At 44.6% G+C, this 27,614-nt stretch overlaps 1 protein-coding gene across 4 annotated transcripts in view; it reads left to right on the forward strand.

The window, feature by feature from the left end:
• The window catches only part of NEK10 (NIMA related kinase 10), a 335,666-nt gene that overhangs the window by 125,478 nt on the left and 182,574 nt on the right, over positions 1-27,614 (forward strand). For all 4 annotated transcript variants that reach the window (XM_083188708.1, XM_083188706.1, XM_083188709.1 and 1 more), the window contains exon 23: positions 12,737-12,812. In XM_083188708.1, coding sequence (XP_083044834.1) covers positions 12,737-12,812 — 76 coding nt within the window. The remainder of the gene's footprint in view (positions 1-12,736; positions 12,813-27,614) is intronic.

The following is a 27,614-nucleotide window of genomic DNA, read 5'->3' on the forward strand; positions in this document are numbered from 1 at the left end:
TGGTGGACTTGCCCCCATATCTCGAACATCTGGGGAGAAGTAATAGACTTACTCACAGCTTTGCTAGGAGTTTCGGTGCCCAGAGATCCCAGATACTTCCTCCTCCCGTTGAAACCCCCTGGGCTTACCCAACACCAACACAAGTTACTAAGGCACATATCCTCGGCGATGACTTGCCAAATTGCGGCTGATTGGAAAAAACCTACCCCAGCTCCATTACAGGCAATTCTCACACGGGTGTGGTATGTCTATAAAATGGAATACATTACTGCAATTTTGCGCCACTCACTTAAGTCCTTCCATAAGGTGTGGGACCCGTGGCTCTCACAGCAAGACGTACCACCCCCGTTTGATCCAGGTTAATGAAGGCCATCAATCCCCCCCCCCCATTCTTTTTCCTACCGTCTATCTTTCCCCTCATCCCTCCTCTCTCCCCTTCCCATTCCTGTGGTCTCACCACTCCCTCCCCTCTTCTTCTTTCTAAGTTAAATACTGAAAACTTGGCAAATTGTGATACACGATATCTTGAGAGTTTGTAAAAACAGCTGGTCTGTATAGCCTGTTTATCCCTGTATTTGCTCAATAAAATTGTTTCAAAAAAAAAAAAAAAATTTATTTGGAATAATGGGCAAGATGTATTAAGCCTTAACAAGAGAAAAATGCCAGGGTGATAAAGAGAGATAAACGTCCAGCCAATCACCTACTAACTGCCATGTTACAGGCTGTGTTTGAAAAAAGTCAGTAAGGAGGTGATTGGCTGGACGTTTATCTCTCTATCACCCTTGCATTTATCCCTTGTTAAGGCTTAATACATCTGCCCCATTGTCACAAAGGATAGAGGAAATAAAGGCTTTTTTCGGACAACAAAGTTTACTGCTGGCCTGCACACCACAGTCACCTTGTACAGACGCTCCTTCAGTCAGCCTGCCACTTATCTTCGCCTTCGTTCTTTAGCTACAGTATCATTGAGATTTTCTGAACAAGTTACAGTGTGTAGAGCGTTAGGTTATTGCATGACCTTTTTTTTCAACTACAATCTTGGATGTGTAGTAGCTTATTTACAAAACATTTAACTAGAGATATGTGGGTTCAGTTTTCTAAAAACAGAATCCTCCAGAATTCCGCATATCTGCGTATATGCAAGCCCCGACTCGGGTTTTCCTGCCAGGGGCAGATTTGCCAAAACAAGGCAAAATGTCATTTTCAGAGTCTGATCTCCATTCGCATGTGATCAACTAGGGGCAGCACGGATGGTATAATGGTTAGCATTGCTGCCTGAGGTCACAGCACTGAGGTCATGAGCTCAATTCCCACCATGGCCCTAACTGTGAGGAGATTGTTTATTCTCCCCGTACTCGCGTGGGTTTCCTCCGGGCACTCCGGTTTACACCCACAATCCAAAAACATACTGGTAGGTTATTTGGCTCCTAACAAAATTAACCCTCGAATGAATGTGTGCGCGTGTACATGTGGTAGGGAATATATGGCCTTATTCTGGTTCACTCTTAGAGGCAAATTCCTTCTCAAATGGACAAAACCATGTGCACTGCAGGTGGGGCAGATATAACATGTGCGTAGAGAATTAGATTTGGGTGGTGTTTTTCTAGTGAAGAAATGTTTTTCTGCAGTGTCGAAATAAAGCAGTAAGTATTTACCCTGCACAGAAACAAAATAACTCACCCAAATCTATTTCTCTCTGTACACGAGAAGGAAGGAATTTGCCTCTGAGAGTGAACCAGAATAAGGCCCATAGATTGTAAGCTCCACTGGGGCAGGGACTGATTGAATGTTCAATTATTATCTGTAAATCACTGTGGAATACGTGTGCACTATATAAGAAACTGTAAATAATAAATACATTAGAATCCCATGGTCTCTAGTATTAAATGCTGAAGAGAGATCCAGAAAAATTAAGATTGAACAACTACCCCTGTGTCTTGACATGAGTAGATCATTAAGTGCACACACCAGCACTGTTATTGTGTTACATGTGACTCTTTACTGGAATGGATCATACATATCATCAGTTCCAGTTGAGTGGTTCAGGAAAAATGCCTGTCATCTAAGTGCGTGCTACTATATTAGCAAATACTATACTTGTCCATTTACCTATTGGAAGTTCTACTGAGGCAGGATAGAGATCAGAGATGGTGGGGTGCACTGCAAACTTAGGGTAACTTCAGGTACAGTAATGGAATGTATTTTAGTGTGACACCCTATACTTAGAAACTCAGCCTCCCTCCGTTTTTTACCTAATACCCTTCAGGATACTACTCTAAGGGGGATATTCAATCTCAGGCGAGCTCCTCCCATTCAATGCTGTCTTCCCCGACAGCATTGAGCAGGGTATCTCGGCAGAACGAGCCCAACATCACTAGCTGTCGGGCTCGTTCTGCCGAGATCAGCCGGGAAGTGACAAGCTGCCGGCTGCAGCTCGCCTTTTCCTGGCCGCAACTCGTGGCCACGCCCCCTTTTCGCTCCCCGGCAGGCGGGACATTGAATCCCGCCTGCGTGTTCTCGGTCAAGCTGACCGAGAACGGGACTGGGTCACGGCGGTCGAGCAAGCTCGACTTCCGTGACCCTGATATTGAATACCCCCCTAAAGCTGGAGAGGGGATTCAGCATCTTGTAATGCAGAGACATAACAGGGTAATAGTGAGCAATGTATTTTACATAATGGTTTATATGTTGCGATTCAAGATTTTGGTGCTTAAGGCTTTTACTTTGGTACTGGAGTGGCCTTATTAAATCAGTATGTGCAGTATTAAGCATAATAAAATGAAGTAGCTTTTGACACAACAGAAATGAATTCTGAGTTCATTATTTATTAAACACACAATATTCTTAGTAAAAATGTTTTTGCTTTTAACACATTTAAAAACAGATAAGTCCATTTGTGGTGATACTGAGCTCTAAATTTGGGGTAATTAGGTAATTCTTGTTTGTACTGACACAACCTCGTATTGCTCACTGTTTAATTATTAATAACTGGTTTGCATCAATCTTACAACACTTTTCGTCTGCCTGACATAAACCATAAAGCCAATTAAACCCATTAATGGACTTCTATATTTTTTTATGTATTTTTAATTTCTTTAATGTTCTTTAATTTCTTTTGTCCATTGAGTCAGATACATTATTGTAGGTGTTTCCTGATGAAGAGTTTGCGGCAAGGGAATGACACAAAGGGCTTGATTCTGAAATGTGCTTACAGAACATCTCTGAAGGTGGGGTGTCTGCGCATGTGTAGGACTGTTCTGCATGTATACCTCTGAGCTGCAGCCTGATTGACAGGGTACAGTTGTTTGGGGTTGGATTGGGCGTGGCTTGGCAGTGTATATGCCCATTGGTGTAAGTTTCCTCCAATCGCCCGGAGGCAGGCAGGTTATACTGTATCTCCATGGCTGAGGCAGCCTGTCAAGACCCCAGGCCCTATTGGTGATGGCATCCATGAAAAGTGGTCCCCCTTTAGTGCAGGAGCTGACTCCACTGACTCCCAGAGTTCCCCCTGTGTATATGACAACAGGGGTGTGTCACTGCATTTTGTGAGAGTGGTGAGGACAGGGTCAGCTGGAACAGCCTGGCCATCCTGCATAAACTGAGAGCTTCTCTGATGGCCGATGTCATGCAAGTGATGCGATGCAGTGTCTTCGGGTGCAGTAGCAGATCATACAGGCATGCAGGAGGAATCTATTTACTCAAGATGTCTCCTGCTGCTTTTGTATATTTGCTTTTGATGTATACATCTCTGAACTAGGCTGCAACTTTATTTTGGTTCTGGAATGTTTTTTCTTATTATTATTTTGCAAAGAAAATTTTAAAACTGTTTTGCCATTTATTTACCTGATCGTGTGTTGGCAATGTAATTTGCCTTAACGTGCAGAATATAATAGGGCAAAAGTTTGAGGTGACTAAACGTGCCAAATCACCAAAGATGTAATGATCAGAGATTTGGATATCTATTTTTTTTTTATCTATCTATGCATTAAGGTACGTTGTATAAATTTGCTGAACAGTATGGGGGGTATTCAATCTGTGTCGTGCTTCCGCAGCCATCTCCCGATGGGGGAGATGGCTGCGGGGCCCTATTCAATGCTGTCTTCCCCGACAGCATTGACCAGGGGTTCTCCGCAGAGCAAGCCCGACATCACAAGCTGTCGGGCTCGTTCTGCTGAGAAAAGCCGGAAATAGGCGAGCTCCCGGCCGGAGCTCGTCTATTTCCGTCCTCAACTCGCGGCCACGCCCCTTTCTCGCCGCTCGGCGGCCGGGACATTGAATCCCGACCGCCGAGCTCAAGTCGAGCAAAGCGAGAACGGGACAGGGGACGTTCCCCTGACATTGAATACCCCCCTAAGGCTGTAAATGTTTAGCATATGGACTTTATTATGAGCTTTATTCATGTTGGTAAGTAAACCAAAAAAGCAGGTAACTTTGTGTCGATAACAGTGGTTCCCAAACTGTATCCGCGTCCCCTCGCGGGGCTCGCTGCGCTCGCCATGCTTCGGGCTCGGTGGCTCGCTGCGCTCGCCACACTATTATATTCTCACTCCACGCCCTAGTGGATAGTAGGGCATGAAAAGGTCGGAGGACGCGTACCGCCGCCCCTCGCGGGCTCGCTGCGCTCGCCACGCTTCGGGTTGGCGTGGATCGTGGGGTGGCGTTACAAATTGGGGGGGACATTTAAGGGTTAATTGTGCCTATTTGGGCTCTGTGGCCCATTTAACATTGATTCCTATGTCCAAATCGGGTCCATTGAGGCATTTAACAGTAAAATCGCGGTCAATCAGCCTTTTTAACATTGTTCCCTATGGGAAAATCGCGGTCATCGCGGGCATCGTGGGCATCCCGATTTACCCGCGATGCCCGCGATGACCACGATTTTTACCCCCGACGCCCGCGATTTCCATCGCTGGCGCCCATCTAAGTAAAGAGTACCGTATTCTGTGTCCCCTCGCGGGGCTTGCTACGCTCGCCACGCTTCGGGCTCGGTGGCTCGCTACGCTCGCCACAGGTTTATATCCAACTCCATGCCCACTTGGATAGTGGGGAAAGGAAAAGGACCCCTTTTTCCCATTGAATTCTATGTTAAAATGGACTCAGATCATTTTAACATTGAATCCTATGGAAAAATCTTGACCATCGCATCGCATACGATTTGGTCGTATGCGATGCGATGCGATCCGATTTCTAAATCGGACTCCCAGATACTACATAAGTACCCAATACTAATATGGAACTCTGGAAGATGACTGGAGATTTTTCTGTACCTTGCTCACCTTTATGTGAGGTAAATAAAGGTCCTTTCTGTGGTAAATATGAATGTAACTGTAAAAAGTGTAACCAAGATGAAACTATATTCTCAGTAACTTGGGTAATGGTTTCTTTGGTTAATAGGTAGCCTCATACAGTATATACATCCCTGATTTCAGATCAGAGGAATGAATACTACTGTTCTTAAGGGACGTGCTTTACTAATTTTTATTTTACTTATTATACTGTACCTTTATTGTGCACTTTTTTTTTTCCACAATTGTTTGCTCACCTATTTGCACCACTTGATCACTTCAATTCCAATTGTGTTGTTATACTTTGTTTAGATGGGGTGACATCTATTTCAGGTAGCATTGTGCCCAAATTTTGATTACTATATTCTTTGTACACATGCATTTACATATAGGCCACAAATGTTTGCTTTATTCTTTGCAATTATGTCAGTTTGAACGTGATACATACAGATGACCTATGCCTACATCCCGATGGAGGAAATCCTGAAAGGGATTAGGTACGTATCCTCACCCTGCCCTCCACATCCCTAACTCTCCATTCCCACAGTCTGACCCTAACCCCCCCCACTAGTATCTAACCCTATCCTTCGTATTGTGCAGCTTAAACCTCACCCCGCCATGCTGCCTGGCCCTTACTCCACTTCTAGGTGCCTTATTCTATCCCCCTTCCTGCAGCCTAACCACCCCAGCATCTTAACCCTAAGTCACATGCAAACTTATATCTCTCTGCATGTGTTATACAGTATCTGCCCCACCAGCAGTACAACATGCCTTTGACCAGCTTTCCTGCATTACTTACAAACATGAAATACAGAAGGCCCCATGATCACCATTGGTTCTGTAAACTAAGCTAATCAACTGTGCTGTGAATGTTTTTTTAGGGCTGAAATTTTAAGTACACCACTTACTGCCATACTGTGCTGCATGCAGTACTGTATATTATGTTTATTGCATGAATTCTAAAGGGAAACAAGTCTTTAAATTTACAGGTGTGCTGTTACTGATTATTTTTCATAAACAACACTAAAAACCATATTTAGCTAGACAGGGCTGATGTCTTGTCAGAATCTATCAGCAGTTAGGTGGTAGTCAGGCCTTGTGTTCTGTGCCAGAGCTGAGGAGCTTTGAAGTGTCTGTGACAAGACAGCATTTGCCATTCAGTGTTATGCGTCACTGCTGGAGTTCTAGTTGAAGCTTCTGCCCATCATATTGTTTTCTGGCTGAAAGAAAACGTGATTACAAATTCCCATGTGACAGAACGTAGTAGTGTATGAAGATTAAAGGGAGCTACAACCTTTAATAATCAGTGGGGGTAATTCAGACCTGATCAGAGGGCTGCGAATTTGCACAGCGGATGATTATTGATAGACAGCGCATGTGTACGGGTTGCAGTATGGATGCATGATACTGTCCTGCAATTAAAGGCCGCTACTTTTTCTGAATGCTGGACGATCGCAAGTTTATTAACAGAAGGTAGGTGTCTGGGGGTGGGAGAACTAAGAAAAACTCAGTCGTGCTCGAAAAAACGCTGGGAGTATCTGGGAAAATGCTAGCTGTGCCTGAGCAAGTACGTCTCTGAGCCTGCGATGACTGGTGCCCAATGTAAAAATCATTTGATGGTAAGCCTGTTACGATGGGTTGTGGAAATATTCACACAGCTGCGAATAGATGTGTAGCCGTACACGTCCATACGCACAATGAGCACATTCATTTGCAAGGTGGGATTCCACTCTAGCGGGGTGGCGGCTGGTTGTGTGAATTTGCGACCGTGCAGTCAGGTGTGAAATTTCCCCAGTACCTGCACTGTGATTCAGCTCCTCAGTCAGGTTGGGGGTTGATGATGCATCAGTGACCAGTTACTAGAGCACCAACTAGTCCACTAATGATATATATATATATATACTAGTAAGCCCGCTTGAAACAAATGCTAGTAAGCCCGCTTGAAACAAATGCTTCGAAAGCTAGTCTGCTACCTTGTGTTTGTACATGTGTGAGAGAAAGGAGATGTAGCTTCACTCGCTGCCAACAGATTTCAGCATTTCGGAGACACACAGTCACTAGACATATATATATATATATATATGGAAAGGTTAGAATTTGGTGAGATGTGCGCCAGGAGGGTATAAACAGGTAGTTAGTCCAGGGGCGTAATCCCATATAGTGCACTCCCCTAATATTATGGTTGGGGCGTCAGCTAAGTCCAGGAGCGGTGGTGTGCCACTCAGGGGGTGATTAGTAGAGAAAGTTTTTGTTTTGGACTTTGGATAGCGACTACTGTGCACGTATTTCACATGGGACAATATTTAAAGATAAGTAATTTATTTAAACACAGAAGAGAAAAGTATAAAAATACATATATATATTCAAACAATGTAATAAAACCACAATAAAAAATATATCAGATTTAAACCAAAGAGACCGAATAAAATAAGGGGGTGGGGATGGATAAAAAAATGGATACTAAAATGACAATATGTATTAATACAAGAATGGGATGGCGATGGTGTAAATTTAATAAACTGACTGTACTATAAGAACACAGCAAGTGTATTAAATAACTATATTAAAAAAGTGTCAATGTGCCACCTGGTAAGTATGCAAAGCCAAGTGCATCAAAATATACAAAGAAAGAGAGAGAAAAAAAAAAAAAATAAAAAATAAAAAAAAAAAATATTATAAATGAACTGCTGTTAGAACGAAATATTTGTAGTTTAGAAATATAGGTTAGCTTAACTTGTTAGCAGTGTAGTGAGGAGCAGGAGTCAGAAGTATCCCAACATGTTTCGTCCAACAGGACTTCGTCAGGGGTAAGGGACAGAATGACTGAGGCTGTATTTATAGCAGGGATAGGGTCTGAGGTGCCGCCCCCCTCGTTAACACTGCTTAATTAGACAAAAAATACCGTTTGAAAAAAGCATGATATAGGACTATGTGAGAGGTGCTGGGGTTAGTACCACCAATCCTCATAATAACAAGTTCAAAAACGAGTGTTGGAAAGTCTAAAACAAGCTGAAGGGGGTTTGGAGTGTGTCAGCTCCGTTTGCAGGGAGCGTGACATCACATCCCTGCAAACGGAGCTGACACACTCCAAACCCCCTTCAGCTTGTTTTAGACTTTCCAACACTCGTTTTTGAACTTGTTATTATGAGGATTGGTGGTACTAACCCCAGCACCTCTCACATAGTCCTATATCATGCTTTTTTCAAACGGTATTTTTTGTCTAATTAAGCAGTGTTAACGAGGGGGGCGGCACCTCAGACCCTATCCCTGCTATAAATACAGCCTCAGTCATTCTGTCCCTTACCCCTGACGAAGTCCTGTTGGACGAAACATGTTGGGATACTTCTGACTCCTGCTCCTCACTACACTGCTAACAAGTTAAGCTAACCTATATTTCTAAACTACAAATATTTCGTTCTAACAGCAGTTCATTTATAATATTTTTTTTTTTTTTATTTATTTATTTATTTTTTTTTTCTCTCTCTTTCTTTGTATATTTTGATGCACTTGGCTTTGCATACTTACCAGGTGGCACATTGACACTTTTTTAATATAGTTATTTAATACACTTGCTGTGTTCTTATAGTACAGTCAGTTTATTAAATTTACACCATCGCCATCCCATTCTTGTATTAATACATATTGTCATTTTAGTATCCATTTTTTTATCCATCCCCACCCCCTTATTTTATTCGGTCTCTTTGGTTTAAATCTGATATATTTTTTATTGTGGTTTTATTACATTGTTTGAATATATATATGTATTTTTATACTTTTCTCTTCTGTGTTTAAATAAATTACTTATCTTTAAATATTGTCCCATGTGAAATACGTGCACAGTAGTCGCTATCCAAAGTCCAAAACAAAAACTTTCTCTATATATATATATATATATATATATATATATATATAGATGATACCTCTGATGAAAACTGCTCACATGCAGTTGAAACAGCTGTCAGGTTGGCAGCTGTCACCTTGTGCAATGATGTAATTGCATTAAACTACTTTACTTTTCACCTACTACCATGTGCAGGCTCCAATCCTTTCCATGAGGGGGTAAGTGCTATATATATATATATATATATATATATATATATATATATATATATATGCATTCCTTTTAGGCGGCACTCTGACGTCTTTCAAAAGAATTTAAGACCACACAGGTTTCATCAAGATCTTTCAAGATTTATTCTCGTCATCAGGATGAATAATTCTCGAAAGATCTTGATGAAACCTGTGTGGTCTTAAGTTCTTTTGAAAGATGTCAGAGTGCCGCCTAAAAGGAATGCATGTATGCCACCCCTGATGTGGGGTTGAGCTGAGGAAGGCACCTGGTGCATTATTCGTTTATTCGAGCAAGGGAGTGCCGGCTATTTCTCTCTCTCTCTCTCTCTCTCTCTCTCTCTCTCTCTATCTCTATATCTATATCTATATCTATATCTATATCTATATATACCCGTACAATGTCCGGCACTCCTCGCCTCCAAACAATTTCTTGTGCCCGGGTGCCTTCCCTATGTGGTACAGTCACCACCAATATAATCGGGGAATAATGGGCGTCACTCCAGGTCTTAGTGCAAAAAGGTGAAGATTTATTTATCCATGCGGTCTACGCCGTTTCGGGACAAACCCTTCGTCAGGACCAGGAATATCAAACAAGTGCAAACAACATATATATATAAATGATGATTTTTATTTGAAATAGTAATTTCGTTCTTCAAACTTTCCTTTATCAAAGAATGCTCCTTTTGCAACAATTAAAGCATTGGAGACCTTTGGCATTCTAGTTGTTAATTCTACTGGCCACTGCATTACAGATTGAATACCAGCAGCCTGTTTCTTCCCTTAATAGTTCTTGCATAATTTGGAGGTGTGCTTTGGGTCAGTGTCCTGGAGTATCTGGAGCATCACATTTGTGGTTTCGGTTATACGTACAAATTTGCCAGAAAAAGAGAACTGTCAATGATGGCTACTTCCTACAATGGTGTGTACTACTACCTTCAGAGAACAGCACAAACAGGCTCTAACCAGAGTCGAAAGAGAAGTGGGAGGCCTCGGTGCACAACTGAGCAAGAAGTCAAGTACATTAGAGTCTCTAGTTTGAGAAATAGATGCCTCACATGTCCTCAAGTGGCAGCTTCATTAAATGGTACCTGCAAAAAGCCAGTGTCAATGTCTACAGTGAAGAGGCGACTCCGGGATGTCAGCCTTCAAGTCAGAGTCAATTAAGAGAGTGCACTAAGGTGAATAATACCTATTTCAATAATGATAAATGTATATCATATTTATATCACAATTCATATAACCATAAAAAAGCCCGGTGGTAGCAGAGCACTGGGTACGGCCACGGTCAGCGCAGCACAGATGACCGGAGAGACATCGGCTTGATCCCCACGACAGATCAGTCTCACCAGTATGAGTAATATACTGCAAATTACGGATATATCAAGTGTATTATTCTTGTGTGTTATTTACCTCTGTGCGCTCTCTTAATTAACTGTTTCTTGAGTGTTCCAGTTACCTGGGAGCTGCAAAGGTTTGAAGATGGATAAACTCTATATTATCATTCTAGATATCATATTAATATTGATAATTTTTATTAATTATAAGTTGCGCCTGATTTATTCAAGGTTTTTCTTGTCAGAGAGGCAAAGAAAAAGCCATATCTGAGACTGGCCAAGAAAAGGAAAATATTAATATGGGCAAAAGAACACAGACATTGGACGGAGGAAGATTGGAAAAAAGTGTTATGAACAGATGAATTGACGTTTTACGTGTTTACATCACACAGAAGAACATTTGTGAGATGCAGAACAAGTGAAAAGATGCTGGTACAAGGTTAAAGGGATATTGAATAAGAAGGCTATCACTCTACTTTGCAACGCCATGCCATATGTATGTGGACAGTGCTTGATTGGAGCGAATTTCCTCCTCCTACAGGACAATGACCCATAGCATACCTCCAAATTATGCAAGAGCTATTTAGGGAAGAAGCAGGCACCTCGCATTCTGTCTGTAATGCAGTGGCCAGCGCAGTCACCAGATCTCAACCCCATTGAGCTGTTGTGGGAGCAGCTTGACCGTATTGTATGCAAGAAGTGCCAATCAAGCCAATCCTACTTGTGGCAGGTGCTTCAGGAAGCCTGTGGTGATATTTCTTCAGATTACCTAAAAAAATAACAGCTAGAATGCCAAATGTCTGCAATGCTGTAATTTTTATTGTAGCAACTGCCAATAGATGATGGCAGACACGCCTGATTGGTGGTGTTAGATACACCCAATGGGTGGTGTTAGACATGTCCAATAGATGGTGCTACGCACACCCCTTTGACGGTGCACCCCCTAATAAAATGTGCTGCTCATGCCTATGCTCTGTAGCACATCATTTGTAAGGGGAAGTGGCGGACACTTCAGGAAACTGAACTATGAACTGTTTTAAGGGCTCTTTTTGCAACCAGAAACAATAGGGTAACATCCAAAAAGGTCCAAATGTCTATCTTTCACAGAACTGCCCCCTTCAGTAACATACAGATAGAGCCATCCTCATCTATACCTTTAATAGGATTAAGTGAGCCAGGGCTGACACACTTGATCCCCTGCTAATCCCCTGTTGTACTGCTCTTGATATGGTATTGCAGCTGAAAACAATCGATTTTTTTTTTGGGGGGGGGGGAGGGGGGGAATCCCATATTTTGGGGGGGACTGTCCTGCATCCTACCTGCGGCCGGCAGGGTGAGGGTAGTTGGCCATGACCCCAAAGTGGCAAAAATTGGGTTGTCACCTTTCGGGAGTGCCACGATTGTAGGCCATGCCCCCTGACCATGAGGCCACGGCTCAAAATTTTGGTTGAGCACCTTCAGTGCGTGCAGCCATCCCTCGTTGCTCTTTTCCAAAGTTGGGAGGTAAACAATTATCAACTAACAGTATTCCCGTTTGTTAACATCTCGCAGACCCTCCCATCCAGGCCAAACTAGGCAAATCTAGCGGTGGTGCCAGGGGGCACCAAACTAAATCTTGCCTAGGGCATCAGATTGTTTATGGCCAGCTCTGACTAGTTCTTGCTAGTTCATTTAAATATTTGGGAAGTATGGTTTTTTGTTTAGGATTTCTCTGTATTTTTATATTAAAAAAATAATGATTTGCTGTATGCTGATTTGAAAACAGTTAATTATAGAGAACTGTCAAAACATATATTGCTGAATAAGAGCTGTGGGAAGCATTCTTAACTCTTATTAACGTGGGAAATGCTTATTAAAATGCATGACAACTTGTGTATTAGTAGGTGTAAAAAAATACGCAGATGGCACTTTACTAAAACGTGCAAATTGAAAAGACAAAACTGTACAGCTGTTGCGATGTCAACTCATTTTCTTTTTATGGATCATTTTTATTTGTTGGTAGCTCCATATCAGATATAAACCACAGTACATTTTGTTTTTTTGTAGCTGACTTTGGCTTGGCTAAGCAGAAGCAAGAGAACAGTAAACTTACATCTATTGTTGGAACAATTCTCTATTCCTGGTAAGATCTCATTTTTTGTACAGAGTTAAAATGTTTGAGTTATTATGATGTACAGTGCAAAATGCTAATTGTTGGTGTCTTACCCAGGGCTATCCAATTAGCCCCAATAAGGTGGTGCCTGCTGCAGCTTAACAAAGATTTGGTTTTGCCTGCCTGAGCAGCCCCATTTTCAGCAAAAACTGGGCTGCAGTGGCCAAAAAAAGTGGTACTTGTTTAGTTTCATGGCAGCAGATATATCGCATGTGATTTGCATATGCGATGCGATTTAGTATCTGTTCATAACCCCACTATCCACTATGGCATGGAGTTGATTTTATATAGTGTGGCGAGCACAGCGAGCCACCGAACCCCAAGCGCGGCGAGCGTAGCGAGCCCCGTGAGGGGACGCAGATTATTTTACATGTATTCCATGGCGAGCGCACGCGGAATACATGTAAAGTAATCCACATCCACATACCTATTGGCCTGGATGGAGCTGCAGCTCCAGGCCAACCATTGAAAATAGGCCCACAGTGCCCTGCAATATAGCTGGTGTTGACAGTCGGCTACATTGGGTCCCAATGGACTCAAGTCTGGCATTGGGTCCATTGGGACCCGTGGCCGGGCCCCCAACCCTACTGCACAGAAGCTCTCACTTCTAGAGTTGGCAGCCCTCGGAATCTTACTCTGCTTATCAGTTATAAGCATTTTCCACCAGGCTCCAGCAGAGGGAGCTGAGAGAATCATAGGTGAGTCACTGCATGTTTTATGGAGAGGAGTTACTGTTCAAGCTGCCAATGTTTGTGATATGTTTGTAGTGTGAGCTGGTTTGGTGTATATGCAGTGTATGCTAATTGCTTTATTGTATATAGGATGTACAGTAGTGTGCTGTGTGAGTTTCAGTGATAGTAGTGGAGCAGTGTGTTTATGTAATGTCAGTGATAGTGATGACATTTACTGTATGTGTTGATAGTGCAAAGTTATGTTCGATGGATGTGGTGTGACGTATTCCCTTCTTAAGTCCCCTTCACACTAGCTGATCCCCGCCATTGCCTATATTGGTGGCAGCGGGGTGCATATACACCATCTAATTATGTGGGAGGATCCCCAAAGGCTGTGATTGGAATCGCAGGGCAGGGCTTGGTGGATTCGCGAATTCACAGCTTTGCGAATCAACCAGAATTACCCCCATAGTGTGGAGTGATATAGTACAGAGATATAATGTAATATACTGTAGTGAGTAGTACTGTATGGAGGTAGTGTAGTCAGGTAGTATGCCACCAAACCACCCTGCCCACACAGGGAGAGCTACTTTTCTGCGTTGATCACACACCATGCGGTGGCACACAATAGGCCCCTCATAAATTTCAGCTCCAGGCATATGTGGAACTTAATCTGGCACTGGCACTGGGTAGTTTAATACCGGCTAAATCTTATTTTTGTCAATACTTTTTATAGGGTACTTGTTTCCTAGAACGGCCACAATCGCGGGCATCGTGTACCTTAAAGTTAAGGTACACGATGCCCGCGATGAACCCGATTTCCTTTGAAATCAGGTCCATTTTACAGTCAAAGGCAAAATCGGGGGCATCACGTCGGTCGCGGCCATTAACATGGCCCCCGGCGCGACCGACGCGATGCCCGCGATTTTGCCATAGGCTTCAATGTTAAAATATTTTTTAACATTGAAATCGGGAGCATCGCATCGGTCTTGTGCCATTATAATGGCACAAGATGAGATGGACTTGATTAAGTCCATCTCACATAGGAATGTGAAATGGGCCAATATGACCCATTTCACATTGTATATGGCCCCGTCGTCACCCCACGATTGACCCCAACCCGAAGTGTGGCGAGCGCAGCGAGCCCGCGAGGGGCGGCGGTGCGCGTCCTCCGACCTTTTCCTACCCCTACTATCCACGTCGGCGTGGAGAATATAAAGTGTGGCGAGCGCAGCGAGCCACCGAGCCCGAAGCGTGGCGTGCGCAGCGCGCCCCGCGAGGGGTCTCGTATACCTGTGAAGTTATACGCGTCCCCTCGCGGGGCACGCTGCGCACGCCACGCTTCGGGCTCAGTGGCTCCCTGCGCTCGCCACACAGTCGTGGGGTGGCGCCATTGAGGGGGTAAAATTGGGGGTCTGGGGAATATTTTACATTGAATCCAATGTAAAATAGGGTCCCAGGGACCCTATTCACATTTGATTCAATGTAAAAATCGGTTTGATCGCGTTGGTCGCATCGCATGAGATTTGGTCGCATGCAATGCGACCGACGCAATTTTTCCGACACGACCACCCCAATGCAAATCGGTGTGGCCATGCTAGGAAACAAGTACCTTTTATAGCTATTTATGCACTTGCGCAGTTGCCTGTTTATGACTAAGAAGACTATAGAAGTCATTCTGGTTGACACGCAAAGCTATGAAATTCTCAGCTTTGCGTGTCATCTTTGTGCTGCCCGCATGGTGACTTCCCCACATGCATGTGAATGGATGTTTAGTATAGTTTAGTTATGTACAGGGAACATGCAAAGCTAAGACACCAGAGAGTGTCTTAGTTTTTGCGTGCTCCTTCCAAATCATTCGATGGTAGCGACCATCGAATGACTTGGCCCCTGCACCCAAGCCTGCGAATAGATGTTTATGCAAAACATCCATTCGCAGCTGTGCGGGGAACACAGCGAGCGAGGATGGGCGGGTGGCTGAGCAAGCGGCCGGCGGCGTTTAATCCACATGCAACACTGTGAAATTTGCAGCGTTGTGTGTGGACCAGAATGAGGTCCTTAAGGGATTATTCAGATCTGACTGCAAAGCGCATTTTTTTAGCACATGGAAAAAACCATGTTGCACTGCAAGTGGGGCAAATATACTGTAATATTTGCAAAGAGAGTTCTATTTGGGTGGGGTGTGTTCAAACTGAAATCTAAACTGCAGTGTAAAAATAAAGCAGCCAGTATTTTCCCTGCACAGAAACAAAATAACTCCCCCAAATCTAACTCTGCACATGTTACATCTGCCCCACCTGCAGTGCAACATGTTTTTTTCCATTTGCTAAAAAATGTGCTTTGCGATCAGGCCTGAATAACCCCCTTAATCTTAAAGAAGGTGGCACTGGATGTGTGTGTGAAATGAATTTGATCTTATAAAAGAAACTTCAATTTTGTTTTTATTTTATATATTTATATGTTATATGCCTTGGTCCAATTTATTTTAATATGGTGAATGTACCTTACTGTATCGATTTATATTATGAAAAAAAAGTGTACTGTAACTTTAGAATTTACTACTATTACTATAAAGTCATGTGTGAAAACAACTTAGTGGTAACACTATAATTATTAACAACAGCTGTATTTGGTGCAAAAAGATTAGACTAGAATCAGATAGAGACACTATATTTTCATCACATCTAATACACTCCACCCTTGGTCTAAGGGAGTATTGCACTATACACAGGTTGAGTATCTCTTATTCAAATTCATACATTCCAGAAAAGTTAAAAAAAAATAATCTTGCTAAAAGCACTACTGGGGACATCTGTTACAGCACTACTGGGGACATCTGTTACAGCACTACTGGGGATATCTGTTACAGCACTACTGGGGACATCTGTTACAGCACTACTGGGGACATCTGTAACAGCACTACTGGGGACATCTGTTACAGCACTACTGGGGACATCTGTTACAGCACTGCTGGGGACATCTGTAACAGCACTACTGGGGACATCTGTAACAGCACTACTGGGGACATCTGTAACAGCACTACTGGGGACATCTGTAACAGCACTACTGGGGACATCTGTTACAGCACTACTGGGGACATCTGTTACAGCACTACTGGGGACATCTGTTACAGCACTACTGGGGACATCTGTTACAGCACTACAGGGGACATCTGTTACAGCACTACTGGGGACATCTGTTACAGCACTGCTGGGGACATCTGTAACAGCACTACTGGGGACATCTGTAACAGCACTACTGGGGACATCTGTTACAGCACTACTGGGGACATCTGTTACAGCACTACTGGGGACATCTGTAACAGCACTACTGGGGACATCTGTTACAGCACTACTGGGGACATCTGTTACAGCACTACTGGGGACATCTGTAACAGCACTACTGGGGACATCTGTAACAGCACTACTGGGGACATCTGTAACAGCACTACTGGGGACATCTGTTACAGCACTACTGGGGACATCTGTTACAGCACTACTGGGGACATCTGTAACAGCACTACTGGGGACATCTGTAACAGCACTACTGGGGACATCTGTTACAGCACTACTGGGGACATCTGTAAAAGCACTACTGGGGACATCTGTTACAGCACTACTGGGGACATCTGTAACAGCACTACTGGGGACATCTGTAACAGGACTACTGGGGACATCTGTAACAGCACTACTGGGGACATCTGTAACAGCACTACTGGGGACATCTGTTACAGCACTACTGGGGACATCTGTAACAGCACTACTGGGGACATCTGTTACAGCACTACTGGGGACATCTGTAACAGCACTACTGGGGACATCTGTTACAGCACTACTGGGGACATCTGTTACAGCACTACTGGGGACATCTGTTACAGCACTGCTGGGGACATCTGTAACAGCACTACTGGGGACATCTGTTACAGCACTACTGGGGACATCTGTTACAGCACTACTGGGGACATCTGTAACAGCACTACTGGGGACATCTGTTACAGCACTACTGGGGACATCTGTTACAGCACTACTGGGGACATCTGTAACAGCACTACTGGGGACATCTGTTACAGCACTACTGGGGACATCTGTTACAGCACTACTGGGGACATCTGTTACAGCACTACTGGGGACATCTGTAACAGCACTACTGGGGACATGATACAGATGGAGCAGCTCTCAATGGAGCTTCTCCTGGTGATAGAATTGCTAATCTCTGCTGTGCGCCATCCCACAGAAGGGGGTGCGCATGCTCAAGAAGCTCATGCGCCCTGTTCTGTCGGAGCCACCCGCCGCCCTCTGCCAGCTCCCCTGCTGCTAGCCCCCCCCCCCCTGCAGCCCCCACTTGCCCTGCCCGCCTCCCTGAAGCAGAGACGGGCAGGGAATCGCTCCCCGCTGCCGTGCTGACTGGGACGCACGAGTGTGTGAGATGCTTGCGTGTCCCCGCCAGATGGAGCTCCTGTCCGCCAGCCTGCACCAGCTCAGGAGATCTGGTGATTCTTCAGGCTGGCTGACAGCTGCTCCATCTATATGTAACTGGCACTAAATATGTGCAAGAAAATGATTGCTTGGCATTCAAATTCAGTACCTGAGATACTACACCAACTTCATGTTTTGAAACCGTGTTTTATGCACATATAAAACACGTTTGTGTGTAGTTCATGTATTTGATGTGTTTGCACAACAAAAATGCAAGATACCTCTAGAATAATCATTGAAATATAAAAATATTCTGAAATACGGAATAATCTGTTATCCAAAATTCTTCTGGTCCCGAGCATTTTGGATAAGGGATACTCAACCTGTACATCTAAGTTTCTCCTGTATTCCTCATGATTTTATATTTTCAAAAGCACAACGGGGATTAATCTGGTTGATCCGCTCGGATGTGCATCCTTGCGAGTCAGCCTAGTGGCACACCGGCTCACCATTCGCAAGGTGCGTTCCTTCGCATTGGCTGTGAAAGGAAGTTTTGCAAAGACATCCATTCGCAGCATGCAGGGGAATGCCCACATCATTCGATGGTCGCAGACCATCAAATGATGTGGAACATGCACGCATATGTAAGAGGTCTGAAGCACCCGTGCATATGTGTGCACAATCTGAAGGAAATGGGAGGGCAGAGATGATGCGAACGGACCTGAATAAGGTCCAAAATGTAACCCAATAAAATCATTGTCCCAATCCTCAGTCATTTCAGATGTAGCACTTCCTGTTTTCCTCTTGTATTATTTCCATGTGGATATGAATCAATTTCTTGCAAATTTGTCCACACAATAAAAATCACTCTTATTGGCAGTAGATCCATCCCCATAGGCCCTGATCTAATTTTGGATCCATCAGGTTGAAGAGAGGTATCTTGCAGATTTAGTTCTTGGATACAACCTGTGGGTGGCAAAATAGATTGGGTTTGTTTCTTTTTCTACTGCCACTATTTCTCCTTTTAACCAATATGGTAACTTTGTGTGGGTGCATAATTGGTGCTGGTGTCAATATTCTGTCAAATGGTGCCATATTTCCCCTGACAGCCCTCTCATTCAAAGTGCATTCTGCCTCCTGAAAGACTTTATCCCATCCCCTTCTGGTCCTTCAGGAGTTATTTTCTATGTTCAATCAGCTAAGCAGATTCAATTCAATAATAGGGCCAACCCCCCCCCCCCTGCTTAGCTGCCCAATCGTTGAAGTGATGTATGTTACATTATCTCCGGGGGGGGGGGGGGGCGGGGGCCAGCTCAGAGTTCATTGCCTTCTAGTCCAATGTGACTTTTGACATGTCCCACAGACACAGGCCATGGATGACACCTGTTATATACCCAGCCTGGTTTTCCCCAGATGACTTTGTCATATACTTTCCAGTTGATCTGCTGCCAGGTGAGCATCCATGTCATCCGCCCTTGAAATACTGTCCAGCTGTTGATGTAAATGATGTTTGGAGGGCCTTTGTTTTCTTCTAGCAGCATGACTGCAGCTTGTAGCTTGGCATACTAACTTGGTCCTCAAGATACCATTATTATGGGCTTGTCCACCACGTCCAGGTTACCTCAATAGGACAAGTCCCTAACACTACTCTGAGACAGGTCCAGGGCACAGGACCCCCCAGGCCAGCCCAGCAGAGCCACCCCATGGCATCACATTAGTGTGAAATGGAAGTGATAGTAAAAGGGATAGGGGAAATTATATGTGATAAGACTTACCTAGGTAAGAGGTAATAATAAATGTGAAGGGTGCTACATATATATATAAAACAAACTAAAGGGGTGATGGAAAGTGTACGATATGATGCCATGGAGCAGCCCAGCAACAGCAGCCCAAAGAGCCCTGCGCCCCAAACACAGTCCCACAGACTAACACTCAGCATATATGTATAGTAGGACTTAAGCTGCCCATACATGGCCCGATGCCGGGCTGTGCGTTCCTTGCCTTGAGGTGCGCGCTCCCGCGGCACCTCATCGCACAGTACAAAAAGTATGTGCTTGCACATACTTTTTGTACTTAGTTCTCATCACATTGCATCGCATTGCATGCACAACGCATGCACATGCAATGCAATGTGATGTGATGTGTGCTATTTAAGCCCACAACGCACGCCCGTATCGGGCCGTGTATGGGCAGCTTTACCCTCATAGTGCCAAGCTGAGGTGTGCAGTCTTGAATGTTGGACTCCAACCTAATTAAAAACAATCTGGGACAGGCGGTCGGGGTGCTAGTTAAGGAGGAAGGCGTCTCTAGTTCCTTCCAGTGTGTATGAATACACAATATATAGTACATAGGGGGAGGGGCCCTAAACTGCACACCCTGGACATATGAGGTGCTACCTGCTGAGACCTGTAGTGCAGCAAGCAGGAGGAGTCTAGGTCGACATGGGTTAGGTCGACAGTCAAAAGGTTGACATTGGGTTTTTAACTGCTTTTTGACACGAATGTCAACACAGTTGACATGGACACAGGATTAAGAGCACCGCGTCCCCTCGCATGGCTCGTTGCGCACGCCATGCTTCGGGTTCGGTGCATCGCTACGCTCGCCACACTATTTTATTCTCCCACAACACCCTAGTGGACGGTAGGGCATGAAAAGTGAAAAAACCCATGTCGACCTAATGACCCTGTCGACCTAATGACCCTATCAACCTAACCCATGTCGACCTTCCTGCATGTAGACCTAGACACATGTCGACCTAAATGAATATCGATCTAATGGTGTAAACCTAATGACTGTCTAACAACTTGCTGGTGACCCAATGACCGTATCCCTATCTGATAGGGCGAAGCTGCCGTTACATCTTCCTCAAATTCTACCTTTGTCTTCACAGAATCATGTTTGTGTTTTTTATCCAACAGTTTCTTACAGTTCACGTTCAACATAATTTTCGAATTGTGTCTACAACTCACTGGTAACTGTTTCTCGGACCTTACACAGGTTTGAAGGACTGCATTTTGCTCCCTAATACCCCTTTTACACCGTCGAAAAATCCGGGTCAGTGGCGGGTCAGACCCGGATCGTCGGCGGTGTAAATGGGGTCGACCCGTGTCCATTTACACAAGACTTTGACCCAGGTCCTGATCTGGGTTGGACCCGGCTGTGACCTGGGTCGAGGCCAGTGCAAATGGCCCCATCACAGGTCGGGACGTGGGGGCAGCGGGGTCCAGCAGTGCAGGCAGGCAGCGGGGTCCATCCAGCGTATGGGAAGTCGACAGGAGGGTCCCTCCAGCTTATGGGAAGTAACCGGTAAAGGTCCCTGCGGTGGATGGAAACTACCGCTACTAGTTCCCATCCGCCTCAGGGACCCCGCGGGTTACTTCCCATACACAGGAAGGACCCTGCCGGCGACTTCCTATTCACTGGATAGACCCCCTGCCCGCATACACTGCCAGACCCCGCTGCCAGGAGGCTGGACCCCGCGCTGATGATGTGCAGGGGGGGGGGGGGTGATGTGATGCTGCAGGGTGAGTGATGATGTGCACTGGGGGAGTGATGATGTGCAGGGGGAGTAATGATGTGCAGAGGGTGATGTGATGCTGCAGGGGGGTGATGATGTGCAGGGGGTTGATGTGTTGCTGCAGGGTGTGATGATGTGCAGGGGGAGTCATGATGTGCAGGTGATGATGTGCATGGGGGTGATGTGATGCTGCAGGGTGTGATGATGTGCAGGGGGGTGATGATATGCACGGGGTGATGATGTGCGGGGGGGGGTTGATGATGTGCAGGGGGAGTAATGTGATGCTGCAGGGGGTGATGATGTGCAGGGGGTGATGATGTGCAGGGGGAGTGATGATGTGCAGGGGGTGATGATGTGCAGGGGGAGTAATGTGATGCTGCAGGGGGTGATGATGTGCATGGGGGTGATGTGATGCTGCAGGGGGTGATGATGTGCAGGGGGTGATGATGTGCAGGGGGAGTGATGATGTGCAGGGGGTGATGATGTGCATGGGGGTGATGTGATGCTGCAGGGGGGGTGATGATGTACAGGGGGAGTGATGTGATGCTGCAGGGTGTGATGATGTGCAGGGGGGTGATGATGTGCAGGGGAGTGATGATATGCAGGGGGTGATGATGTGCGGGGGGGGTTGATGATGTGCAGGGGGAGTAATGTGATGCTGCAGGGGGTGATGATGTGCAGGGGGTGATGATGTGCAGGGGGAGTGATGATGTGCAGGGGGGGTGATGTGATGCTGCAGGGGGTGAGGATGTGCAGGGGGGTGATGTGATGCTGCGGGGGGGGGGGGTGATGATGTGCAGGTGATGATGTGCAGGTGATGATGTGCAGGGGGGTGATGTGCAAGGGGGGTGATGCTGCAGGGGGGGGGGATGAGCTGCTGCTGCTGCTGCAGGCCATTTGTAATGACAGAAAGAAATATTCACTAGGAATATTCAGGCGCTTTGACAGTGAGCTGATCCTACAAGGTAAGCTGCTGCCGGGGTGTGAGGGTAGTCACTCCTCACTAATACAAAAAAACAGGAAATACTCGCACAAGGCGAGTTTAGGCAGCGCTCAAATCAATGAATGGAAACAAAATTTGTTTATAAATGTATAAATCTTTTTACTGATTAAAAATGCATACATACACAGTATAATGATACAATCATGAACATAAAACAGTAATGTAACTGAATAAAAATTGAGAAGGTGGGGAATAAAAGTAAACTGGAATTAACGAAAATAAAATTAATATAGAAATATCCCGCCTCAAAGGACATATATTGGTGAGTGGATGGTGTGATCACTTGATTTGTGGGAAAAAAAGTATATATAACAGGTAAGTGCACTTTACCAATAGGAAGTTCTGGATCTTTGTAGAACAAATGATAGTGAGAGCTGGATGGGTCCTCACAATGATTGCGGCTGTGAGTCGTGCCGCTGGAGGGGTCAGGGATCGCTAGATGGATTCAGTCCTCTGTAGTGAGGTGTGAGACTGGATGGAAATTGTCTCCAAACACCGGAGGGAGGTTGCTGTGGCGATATGACCAAACGAGTTCCAGCAATAATGGATAATGGCTTCCGTGACCCAGGAATGGCCTCACCGGTGTAGATGTTGATAACCAGTGGTGTCCGGGAACACGGTGTCCGCCTTGTATTATGATATCCAGATGAAAAGCAATGAATGAATGTCCACAATGGAGTAGATCCACACAATTAAGTCCTGAGGCTGGGATAGAGCTGGGAAATCACCTAACGCGTTTCACTGCGTCCTGCAGCTTTATCAAAGGTCCTTTGATAAAGCTGCAGGACGCAGTGAAACGCGTTAGGTGATTTCCCAGCTCTATCCCAGCCTCAGGACTTAATTGTGTGGATCTACTCCATTGTGGACATTCATTCATTGCTTTTCATCTGGATATCATAATACAAGGCGGACACCGTGTTCCCGGACACCACTGGTTATCAACATCTACACCGGTGAGGCCATTCCTGGGTCACGGAAGCCATTATCCATTATTGCTGGAACTCGTTTGGTCATATCGCCACAGCAACCTCCCTCCGGTGTTTGGAGACAATTTCCATCCAGTCTCACACCTCACTACAGAGGACTGAATCCATCTAGCGATCCCTGACCCCTCCAGCGGCACGACTCACAGCCGCAATCATTGTGAGGACCCATCCAGCTCTCACTATCATTTGTTCTACAAAGATCCAGAACTTCCTATTGGTAAAGTGCACTTACCTGTTATATATACTTTTTTTCCCACAAATCAAGTGATCACACCATCCACTCACCAATATATGTCCTTTGAGGCGGGATATTTCTATATTAATTTTATTTTCGTTAATTCCAGTTTACTTTTATTCCCCACCTTCTCAATTTTTATTCAGTTACATTACTGTTTTATGTTCATGATTGTATCATTATACTGTGTATGTATGCATTTTTAATCAGTAAAAAGATTTATACATTTATAAACAAATTTTGTTTCCATTCATTGATTTGAGCGCTGCCTAAACTCGCCTTGTGCGAGTATTTCCTGTTCATTTGTAATGACATCCACAAGGAAAGGCAGGGCTGACCCAGGTCCAGTGTAAATGGTGCAGACTCTGGTCCGACCAAGGTCGAATTGCTGTGTAAAGGGGGAATGAAGCAGGGTCCGAACCTGGAAAAACCTGTGTTCAAAGACCCGGGTCTGACCTGGGTTTTTGGTGTAAAAGGGGTATAAGTGAATCTTGCCCTATCTGCACTTCCTGTACCTGTGAGAACAGCCTGTGCCGCGAGAATTGCTGCCGCAGCGTGACTCTCATTTTCAGAGTAAATACTTAAATCAACATTTTGTAAATCTTCTAATGGACTTGCAGTCCTGATTGGTTGCATGTATTAACAGGCTATTCAGGAACTGCATGTCACTTATGTTGTTATTGAACCAGCACTTCAGTAATGACTGAGCAACTTTTGGGATGAACAAGCTATTCAGAAATGAATGAGCAGAGACTGGAATGAACCAACTATTCATAAACAGATGGAACCGGCTCCATCTTTGCAGGGGCTGGCGGTTCTATCACCAGCCCCTGCCAGCGGCCGGCTCCCGCCAGGGGCATGCGCGCATAGGACACTCGCGCGCCCCATGCCAACGGAGCTTGCCGTGGGTCGCTGCCTCCCCCGCCGTCGCCACCGGTCCCCCTCGCTGCCCGACACCCCCCCCCAGAGCTGGGCATCGTCTCTTTGAAGCAGAGACGGCCCGTGATACTGGGACGCGTGTGCCCAGTCCCTATTGCCGGCTCTCACTAGAGAAGGGGATCCGGCGGGCGCTGGCAAAGGATGAGCCGGGCTACATCTGTAGCTCTGAAGCCAAGGAGTGCGGGAGATGGTCACTGCACCAGAAGTCTGAGTCCTGGACACTTGCTACAGAGAGACATAAGTGAGCACACAGTGCATCTGAAGACAAAAAGCACTGGCGACGGGAAATTTATTCATATATTTTTATTAATTTACTTTTTATTTTTTCATGAAACACTATACTATAATGTCTACATGTTTTTTATTAAATGTCACTGTATTTTAAACCTAATTAGCACTACGTTTTTTTTTATTTAAATGACATGTAATTCAATTTATTGTACAGTAATTTAACTTAGTTATTTACATATTGTACAGCGCAGTTTACCCTCCTCTTTTCTCTAGCAATTTATAAGGGGCTGACTACCCCTCACCCACACTGCAGCTTGACAAGGCATCTCATATACCTTGCGCCCCTACAACGTGTTGATAAGTCATTATCAACCCTTCTCCGACTTGGGAATGTGCAGGAATTTCCCTTTATACCCCTGGATGTTCTTGGATTGGCTGCTGCATTCTGTTGGCAGCACCTCTTATCTCACATTGGTGACGAAGCAGTCATGTGAGATAAACTAAGATGACAGGACACAGTCCCTGTGCCACGTGGAATGCCATGGGGAGCTGGCTATGGCAGCCATTGGAGTTCGACCGGAGTGGGAGATGCTGTGGAAGATGGCCTGCATGCCACAACGGAATCTGGAGCAGAGGGAGAGGTGAGTCAGTGTGTGGCAGGGGAGGTACGGCCGCTACTGCTTTGTGACAGAACCTAGGGACTGGCTATTTATCTCTGCAGTCAGCTTCTTGTACTCCTGGCCTGTCTGTTTTATGCACACTTGGGCTTACAGAGCACATTTGTAAAACAGAAAAAAAGAGTTATGCATTCTGGGTAGTTAGAGGTCTGGTTGGAGAAGCAGTGAGGATACTCTTACACTGAACTTCTCGTGCTCCAGTGATATATTCAATGGTAAATTAGGCAGTAATAGAAAATATTTCTAATTTCCTATAATTAACAAATCATGTTTCTTCTCAATAGTATGAAGTACAGGTATGGTATATCCAGCATCCCTTTAAATGGAAAATGCAGAAACACAAAAGGGGAAAAGTAAATACTGTGAGCACTTATAATTTGCAGCCACATTGCTGGCATGAAAATATATGCAGATGTTCACTAATATTCATAGATCTTTTTTGGATCACCCACTTCCATAGCCCAGCTGGCTTGAGAAGGTTGAAGGGTTTCTGTTGAAACTGAGGGGCCAAGCCGGTGGGCTGTGTCCAGCAGCTGCTAAAAGACTAGCTTCAAGCCAGGCAACTGGCTAAAAAGAAAATTGATTTTGCAAGAATATTTTGCAGACAGTCAGACAGACATTCAGTTATGAGCAAGGTTTCATATATGGTTGGATTAAACAGTGGTTCTTCTCTGAAGGGAGTGTCAAAGTATAGTGCACTCCGTAGATATAAGAAACATAAAAAGGGGAAACTAGTGTTTAGTAGGTTTAATTTGTCTTAACACTTTGTGAACATTGTGTAATAAGAAATTGAAGTTCATGATGTTGCATCAGACCCCACTAACATAATATATGTGATAACTAAATATATAAAGATCCACATGCATCTATCCCCCATGTGATACAAGTCACATAATACATACATAGCCCATGAGCTCCGAATGAGTAGCCTGTTTGCGACTTTTTCTGTTAAATAGCATCTTATATTCAGTGTGTGACTGCTGCAGTATCTACAATGGGATATTAAAGCGTTTTCCTGGGAAAAGTGTAACAACATTTCATTTTATTCAGCAGAAGCTGCTTGTGCATCCTATTAATGTTTTGCAAGAAGCTTTTTTAACAGAAAAAGTCACAAAAAGACAGAATTATCAAGTTGCGCCCTAGACAGGCTATTTAATGTGAATGAAGGCTAGATGTACGTAACACCACATATTTTCAAAGGCATTGCAAAGAAGAGAACAAGAAGAGCATTCTGTGCTGTGTTAAACCCTTCAGTCCCTACATTTAATTATTGTATAATGTTTTAAATAAAGCAGAGGAATCATTTTTGAGTTAAAGACATTCTCCCTCTACTGATACACTTCTGTGAATTTGTTATGTGTAATTAAGAGATAATCATTTGTATTGCATATTCAGTACGCACAAATATTTTTTTAAAATAATAATCCTTACTCTGTATTTGTTTAAGTTATAAAATAAAAGCATATTTGTTTAGTCTTCAACTAGAAGATGTTAAACAATATTAGTGTTACACAGTTCACAGTTACCTAAGGGATCTGCTAAAATAAAAATTAAATACAGTACATACTTTAGCAAAGAATGTGGAATAAATAACTGTGTTAAAATAGTAGTGTTTTACTTAGGGCTTCTCGATTGCAGATAATAATAAAAGCCAGAGCGAAACGCATGTTGGCCTTTGGTGGGACACAGTCCTATCCTTTTCATAAATAATTTAGGTACTTATGTAGTATCTGGGCTGCCGATTTTGTGATTGTATGCCTTACCTTAAGTCATACAATCAGATGCGATGCGATTCGATGCGATTTTGCATAGGATTCAGTGTTAAGAAGGTCCTGTTCATTTCCTCACTATCCAAGTGGGCATAGAGTTGATATTATATAGCGTGGCGAGCGCAGCGAGCCACCGAGCCCGAAGCGTGGCGAGCGAAGCGCGCCCCGCGAGGGGACGCATATTTCTTAAAAAGTATTCTGTGTCCCCTCGCGGGGCTCGCCACGCTTCGGGCTCGGTGGCTCGCTACGCTCGCCACAGGTTTATATCCAACTCCGTGCCCACTTGGATAGTGGGGAAAGGAAAAGGACCCCTTTTTCCCATTGAATTC

Source organism: Crinia signifera, chromosome 5, assembly GCF_055691185.1.
Source record: "Crinia signifera chromosome 5, ASM5569118v1, whole genome shotgun sequence".
NCBI lineage: Eukaryota > Metazoa > Chordata > Amphibia > Anura > Myobatrachidae > Crinia > Crinia signifera.